An 8,109-nucleotide genomic window follows, 5' to 3' on the forward strand; every position below is an offset into this window, starting at 1 on the left:
AAGGAAACACCAAACATTTCCAAGCAATCACACGAAAGTGGCAAGGTAGCAAGTTAAACGTTGATTTGTTTTATATCGTGAAGAAATCGTGAACATTTCGTCTGACGACGCAGGGTGGGTCGCGGAAACTCTTAATGCTTTCTGTGCCTGAACCGATAAATCAATTCCATTCCATGATCTTGATAGCTAGCTACTTTTTATATGTATGTTGTCATACACGCGAGTTTTACTGTCTTTCTGTGAAATTAATGTTAGCTAACATGTACGGTGCATTAGCTAGTAAGCTAATTTAGCTTCTACAGTCGGACTCGTGGTTCCTGCTAGCTAACTGACTTACACGAGTAAGTTACCCTAGCTAACTGGCTAACAATATTATTTAGCTGGCTAACGTTAAGTTACGTCCTTCAGTGTATTTAACGCAGATGTCGCTCAACACACTTATAAAATGTATTTACCATTTTGGTTTAGGCCATGTCGCAGAAACAGATCTACTACTCTGACAAATATGACGATGCCAAGTTTGAATATAGGTGAGTGATTGATCTGGGACGGTTGTCCTTTTTTTGTCTGTCTGTCCGACAATGCTAGAACTCGCTAGGCGCTGCTATGCCGCGTAGCTGTCTAACCTGTTTCAGGGCAGAAAGCTTAAAACCCCTTGCTTCCACGCAGACACGTGATGCTTCCCAAGGATATCGCCAAGCGGGTGCCCAAAACCCACCTGATGTCGGAGACTGAGTGGAGGAACCTCGGGGTGCAACAGAGCAAGGTTGGGTGCACTACATGATCCACGATCCAGGTGAGTAGGCGCATATAAACCCCTTCACACATACCACCTTAATCCATAATCCTGTAGTCACCATAAGTCATTGGACGCAGTGACACAATTTTTTTCTTTGTCTGTACTCTTAGTTTAAAAGGATACAATGACAATAAGGTTGAAGTGCAGACTGTCAGCTTTAATTTGAGGGTATTCTCAGCCATTTTTAGAAATGACGGCACCTTTTGAACCTGGTTCCCCCATTTTAAGGTACTACATTTATTTGTTGAATTGACTTCACAGATGTTTCATTATTCATGTTTACAGACTTCACAGGTGTATTAATTTGTGTTGTTAGAGAGTGCAGAAAGAGGGCTGTTGATATCTAGTCTTGATTCTAGACTTTGCAATTGCCTTCGGAGATTGTTGTTGGGGTGTGACAAAATTAGGAAGGCAGCAGTGTTGATGCAAATTACTCTGGCAGTCTTAAGGCTCTGAAATGAAAATCAATCGGGAATACTGCAAAAACCCTGGGCATGCCCAAATCAACAGTTTGGTTCATTATTAACAAGAAAAAAAAAAAAAACAACAGCTGAACTCTATTACGTCAAAAGACCCAGCAGACTGAGGAGAACCTCTGTAGTGGCTGATCAGAGAATACTCTCTATGGTGAAGAAAACCCCCCCTGACAACAGCCCAACAGATAAGAAACGCTCTCCTCGATGCATGTGTAGATGTGTCAAAGTCTACCATACTTGGAAGACTACACCAGCAGGACTACAGAGGGTATGCTACAAGATGCAAACCCCTGATAAGCCTGAAGTGCAGAAAGAGTTCCCTATAATTCTGGACAGATGAGTGTCAATGTAAGTGTGGAGGAAAAAAAGGAAATGCCCATGATTTAAAGCATACCACCTCATCTGTGAAACATGGTGGAGGTGGTGTTATGGCTCGGGCCTGTATGGCTGCCAGCAGAACGGGCTCGCTTGTCTTCATCGATGATGTGATTGCAAACAGAAGTAGAACAATGAATTCTGACAGTCTGCAGAAACCAAATGCCTCCAAACTTATTGGACGGCACTTTGTCATGCAACAAGACGATGACCTTGTTGCCCCTCCGGGTCAATCATCCGATCTGAATCCAATTGAACATGCATTTTACATGCAGAAAGTTTAACTGTCCTCTTAAAATGGTACAGAGTGACTCATCTAGTCACTTAATATCTTCATCACATCCTGTGTCCAGTCAATCTCTCTCGCTCTCCCCTGTTTCACTCTTCCCTCTCTCTGTACCTCCCTCAGAGCCTCATATCCTGTTATTCCGACGACCTCTACCCCCCACTGCTTCCCAGTAACCCCCCCCCCCAAAGGAGGGTGATGGACAGCCGATACAAGGAAGTGAATTCGCGCCCCAGCGTGATGAGAACAGCGAACGGCTTGTGCGCGCTGCGCGGACGCGAACGGCCCTGGATCCCGACTCCGCTAGTGTGAACACGTTTGGTATTGCTGCTGTGGGAATTGTTTGTTTGTTTGTTTGTTTGTTTTTCTTTCAACCTTTTATCTCATTTTGGGAGCCGGGTCGGATCGTAGCGCACGTGCTTGTGCGCCCAGCCCTGCCTCATGTGTAATGTACATTTTTAAGTGTGTCCACTGCCAAAAAGTAGTTGTGTTCTTTCCTTTCTGCACTGAGTGGTGATGTTTTAGGTTTTTGGCTTGGTGTGTGGAGGGGGGGGGGGTTTACCGTAATTTGACTGAGACACACTACTGGGTCCATGTCACTGTATCTATATGAAACATCTTTATGTTTTGGACTATTTATTGAAGTCAAACCCCCGCGGTTGACCTTGACCTTGGAAAAAGTCTAGCAGACTCCTTCCTCTACCCCCACCAACAGCCATACTGGGAGACAGGGCACCCAGTCACATCCTCATGTAGTTGTTGGGGTTGTGTATGAGGAGTATGGCAAGCCAGAGGGGCCACAACAGACCAAATTTAAAAAAAAATGTGAACTATGTGAAGTCTTTCATTCTTGGCAGGTCAAACCAGTCTATTATAACTTTCATGCGCCAATTCACATTTCTATGCCTGTTTGTATATTTGTTGGTATCAAGTGATATCAATAAGATGGGGCAAGTCATTGTTTAGGCCGGCACGGATGGTGCAGTGGGTACCACTGCCGCCTCACAGCAAGGAGGTCCTGGGTTCGAATCCCCGTCGGCCGGGGCCTCTCCGTGTGGAGTTTACATGTTCTCCCTGTGTCTGTGTGGGTTTCCTCTGGGTACTCCGGTTTCCTCCCACAGTCCAAAGACATAGGCTTAGGCTTAGGCTGATTGGAGAGTCTGAATTGCCCATAGGTATGTGTGTGTGAGTGAATGGTGTGTGTGCCCTGCGATGGACTGGCGACCTGTCCACATCCTGCCTTTCGCCCAATGTATGCTGGGATAGGCTCCAGCCCCCCTGCGACCCTGTTCAGGATAAGCGGGTTAGGATAATGAATGAATGAATGAATGAATGAATGAAGTCATTGTTTAGCCAAGGGATCCATAAATATGTTTCCAAGGCTTTGCTGCTGATTGAAAGGGAACTACAAAAACCTGCAAGCACCTCAATGACTTTAGTTGGGCGTACGATTTAGGTTTATTTGTTTTTTGCAATGTCAAATACTGGAGGCCTCGCGTTTGTCATTTGGTCTGTTCTGACCCTTCTGGCTTGCTGTCCGGGGCCGAATGGACTGCAGCCTCAGATTCTGAGGTCTGCTTGGGCCCCCTGCTGGTAAATCATTGACCTGCACTGTGACTGTTTGCCTTGGAAGTCAGTGAGCCAGCCTTTCTTCAAACTTCTTGTCCTACCCCAAAAATCTCAGGCTGGTCAGTTGTGCGTTAGCCACCAGTCGCATTCACGATTTGCGGTCTGTCGAGTCAGTGTAACACTGGTCCGAACGGGTCCATCCGTGTCCATCCGTATATGGTTTATACTGTGTGTCGAAATGGCCTTCAATGCAGTTTGCTAATAATGATTGCTTCCCACATAAGGAATATTGAACAGCCAAATTATATTCTGCATACGGTGAAAGCCGTTTTAGAGACCCAGCTGAAATATTTAGGAATAGCCTGGGTTAACGATATGTTATGAAATTCACATTTTAGATTTTTAATTAATACACTCAATATAATGGAACGTTGTATATTATTGAATGTACAGGAAGCAACTAGGGGTGCACGATATGAGGAAAATATGCGGTAACGTTGTTTAATATTACGATGTCTATATGACTTGCGGTAAATTGACAAACATTAAACTGCACAGCTCTAATGTCTTTCTGCTTTGTGTACACTGATAACATAGGCTATTCATTGTCTGGGGTCTATGTCCACTGAATTAAAAAAAAACAAAAAAAAAAAAAACACTTTTTCCCAACATGCTTTTATGGAACAAGTTGCACATGAACAGCAACACTATTCATCGCTGTCTTTTGCTATGTGTTTCTCACGTTCTTACCTCGATGTCGATGAATATACGATATATCGTGCAGCCCTAGTACAAGCAACTTTAAAAAAAAAAAAAAAGCTGGTCACGTACATTGTCATGTAAACAATTCCAGTGACTAACCTGCTACCTGCGACTCATTGCCCCTGTTCTCAAAAACCAGTAAGAGTGTAATAAAAATACAGATTTATTTGCTTCTTAAGGTTTCATATGTTCATAATTATAAAAGTTTTTTTAAATGTGAAATTTCAGAAGTGTCCGATTGAATAATGGTCGGGCTGTTTGTCAAACGGTGCAAAAAAGATTAAAATAAAAAAAAATAAAAAAAATAGACTCAAGGTGCCGCTCCAATGGCCAATTAAAATTTGAGGAAGTGCTTGATGACGAGTAATTTGAAGCCCCGAGTGTTCTCATTCTGGCTTAAGTGCGAAATTGTGGCTGGTTGTCTGTGGCGATGGGGCTGGACCCAGGCAAACGGGCTAATGCAGTATCTTAATCGGGTCACAATTTTCACTCATAAGATTTGATTCTTGTAAGTCTAAGGGTTGGCCTATTTTCTTTTATCTCTAAACTTCACAATATCTTCCTTGACTTTCATTGGCGCAGCTCTTGACAAAAGGCCATAACCGACTCCAAAGGCAACCATGACTAGATTCTGAAAACTCTTATACCTGCATCAAGGAAGCAATTGGAACACCCCAGACTGTTCGGACACCATTTGTCCCAAAACAGTATGGGGTGCCCTGAATATGGTGCAGCGCAATGTTTCAAGAAGTGCTATAATTAAATAGTGAGGGGAAAAAAAGTATAAATACAAATGCCCATTAATAAATGGCGAGAATCTGCGCTTCAACCACATGTGAATTAAATCACTTTCCCCACTGGTCCACTTACAGCATCTGTCTTACAAAAAAGTGGCTTTTGAAGGCCGATCTACCAAGTCTGCTCTGAGTCGTTGGCAGCAACTGTTCCTGCTGTTCCATGGTGCCAAACCCGGAAATGCCGCTGAATTTATTTTATAATTTATTTATTTATTTTTCATAGATTGGTCACTGATGGATCATGCATAATTCAATTTTCTTTGTATAATATTACGTCTGTTGCTTAGCAACATGCCCCACGGTCTTCTGCATACAGTAACGATGATGTGCGATAGATTACCGAGTTTGCGTTAGGACCCCGTTCAACATGAATAAACATTTTTATACACTCCTGAAGATGCAGCTGCTGCATAATACATATTTCATGATTATTTCATCCCCATCACACCAAAATGTAAATAAATAAAATAAAAATCTCGCAGAAGCATTGGCCCAAGAAAATGTGACAGCCTGCACTCTCAATGTGCAGTTCTGCCTCTTGACCACTTGGGCGCGCTGTATAACAGTTTATAACCGGTATGAGTTTCATACTTTGTATTTAGAAAGTTTTTTTGGCCGGTTGTTTCGGCTCTTTGCTTCTTTCCGCCAGAAAATGAAAACAGCATTCAGGCAAAAAAAAGAGGATCAATAACAGCAATTTTGTTTACAGCTCCCCCTGGGTGCAGCAGGTGACGCACCCCAAATTTCCACCATGCCCCGTCCAGTGCCGGTTGACCTTATCTTCTTTCTGATTAATATTCATTTTGCGTTCAGATGTCATCCTTCAATGCAAACTTTTAATTAGCAGAACAATTTTTTGTATGAATAAAATAAAAAACTGCTATATATGCAAGTAAGTTCCAGATAAACAGCTCAAAAAATTATGCTGATTATTAAAGGTTCTGTGACGGAATGAAGGGTTTCAGTGCTGCTTTTTAAATCCCTCTGAACAGTTTTATGGAGCTTTTTAGCTGTCGTGACTGCCAGTGTGGCAGTAAAGGAAGGGAAGGATCTACTGGAAGAGAACAAAGAGAAGGATGTTACCTTTACCTTTGGACTATGCCGACTCTAGCTTATGCTGTACAGCCATGAGTGGATCAGAACAAAAAGTGATTAAGGTTTTATCCTGGAATGCTAATGGACTTAAATCTGAAAATCAAATCAAAGGGGTTTTGGCAGAAATTAAGGACTCGCACGTTGTGTTCCTTCAAGGGACCCACATCGACCCAGATGACGCAGGTGTACTTCATGAACTGGAAGGCTTCAGAAAATACTTCACAAGGTATCACGGACACAGAAGAGGAGTGGCCATCTTAATACAGGAGACGGTGGTTTGGGAATGTGTTAGACATAATGAAGATCCTGAAGGAAGAAGCCTTATACTCACCTGTGAACTACATGGCCAGATGTACACCTTTGTGAATGTGTACAACCCTAAAAATGACAAAGGTCTCTTAGGCACACTCATGCTCAAACTTGAACTCAAACTCAAACATTCAGCGGTGTTAATAATTGGAGGGGATTTCAACACTGTTCTCAACCCAGAATTAGATAGAACATCGGAAACACCAAATTCACAACATCATGCTTTGTGCAAATGTGTTAGCAGATTAAGCGAACGCTTCAAACTCGTGGACATTTGGAGAAAAATGAATCCAAAGGCGAGAGAATACACTTGTTTTCATAAAGCTACCAAGTGAAGGTCAAGGCTAGACTACTTTTTCATGCAGAGAAATTCTGTCTGCCTAGTTCAGAGTTGTGAGATCCCGTTTGCCTAAGCTTGTACTCAGGTGGTGTGTATCCCCTTGTACCAGAACGCACGGCACTGGGGAGTCTGCGCACAATGTGAGCAGGAGTTCTGGCGGCTTGTGCACACTTCCTGGTGGCTTGCTCAGACTCTCTGTCATGGTTTGTAGACTCTGACAGTGTGGGCAGACTCCTAAAGGAGCCAGCCAGATGCCTGCAGGGGGATTTAAATGTAACTGGCATTCCACGGTCAAGGTCACTTGTCAAAGCTGAACCTCTTGACCACATCTGCATGCTTTTTTGCATTTAGTTGCTGCCACATGATTGGCATTAACCAGCTGGTGTACAGGTCTACCTAATAAAGTGCTCAGTGAGTGTATAATAATTACATTCATATATGTTTGAAGGGTGAATGTTGAAGTTTAAGTGTTGCATACATCACTTTTATAAACAATCAATATTAATCAATGTTATCCATAGTTCATAATATATAATATTGTAGTTCAGATGGGAGGGGGCCCAGGCTCTCTCTCTAAAACAGTAAATCTAACTGTATTAACCTTATTTGGGAGACTGAGCTGGTGGTAAACACAAAGTCATGTGATATGAATGTCGCATCAAATTCAAAACATTAGTGCTAGCCTTCCAAACATTTAAGGGGTCTTCCCCAGCTTACCTACAAAATATCATCAAACCCTACACCCCTGCCAGACCTCTTCGTTCAGCCTCCACAGGCCGTTTGGCACCTCCACCTCTCCGAACTTCCACCTCACGCTCACGACTACTGTCTGTTCTGGCTCCACGGTGGTGGAACGAACTCCCAGTTGAGGTCAGAACTGTAGAATCTCTTCCTACCTTCAAGCGCAAAACTGAAGACACACCTCTTCAAGCAGCACCTCTCCCCATCCCTCCCTACCTCCCTGTGAACCTTAATTGTTGTCTTTCTGTGATTTACTATTTTGTGTATCAGTGTTTTTAGTTTAGCTAGATAAGCAGTGTTTAGCTAGTTAAGGGGTTTGGTCATACTTTTGCTTTGTTTGTTTGTTTGTTAAAAAAATAAAAATAAATAATAATAATTAAAATAGGCCCCGGTCCTTATCTTTGTTGTGCAGGTAGCAGTTGAAATTGTACTTCCCTCCAGGGTCTTTCAGTGCACTTATCCCTGGTTATGATTATTGGGCAGCCTGTAGCGTAGTGGTTAAGGTAAATGACTGGGACACGCAAGGTTGGTGGTTCTAATCCCGATGTAGCCACAATAAG

At 42.9% G+C, this 8,109-nt stretch overlaps 1 protein-coding gene across 1 annotated transcript; it reads left to right on the plus strand.

The window, feature by feature from the left end:
* Nucleotides 1-123: 123 nt before the first annotated feature.
* On the plus strand, nt 124-3,263 carry LOC133136320 (cyclin-dependent kinases regulatory subunit 1-like). The gene is given in 5 exon segments (XM_061253683.1): nt 124-341; nt 469-530; nt 670-758; nt 761-796; nt 2,060-3,263. Coding segments are annotated over 4 exon segments (237 nt in total). The 5' UTR covers nt 124-341; nt 469-471; the 3' UTR covers nt 2,113-3,263.
* Nucleotides 3,264-8,109: the final 4,846 nt, after the last annotated feature.

The sequence above is a fragment of the Conger conger genome, chromosome 9 (genome assembly GCF_963514075.1).
Source record: "Conger conger chromosome 9, fConCon1.1, whole genome shotgun sequence".
Taxonomy (NCBI): Eukaryota; Metazoa; Chordata; class Actinopteri; order Anguilliformes; family Congridae; genus Conger; species Conger conger.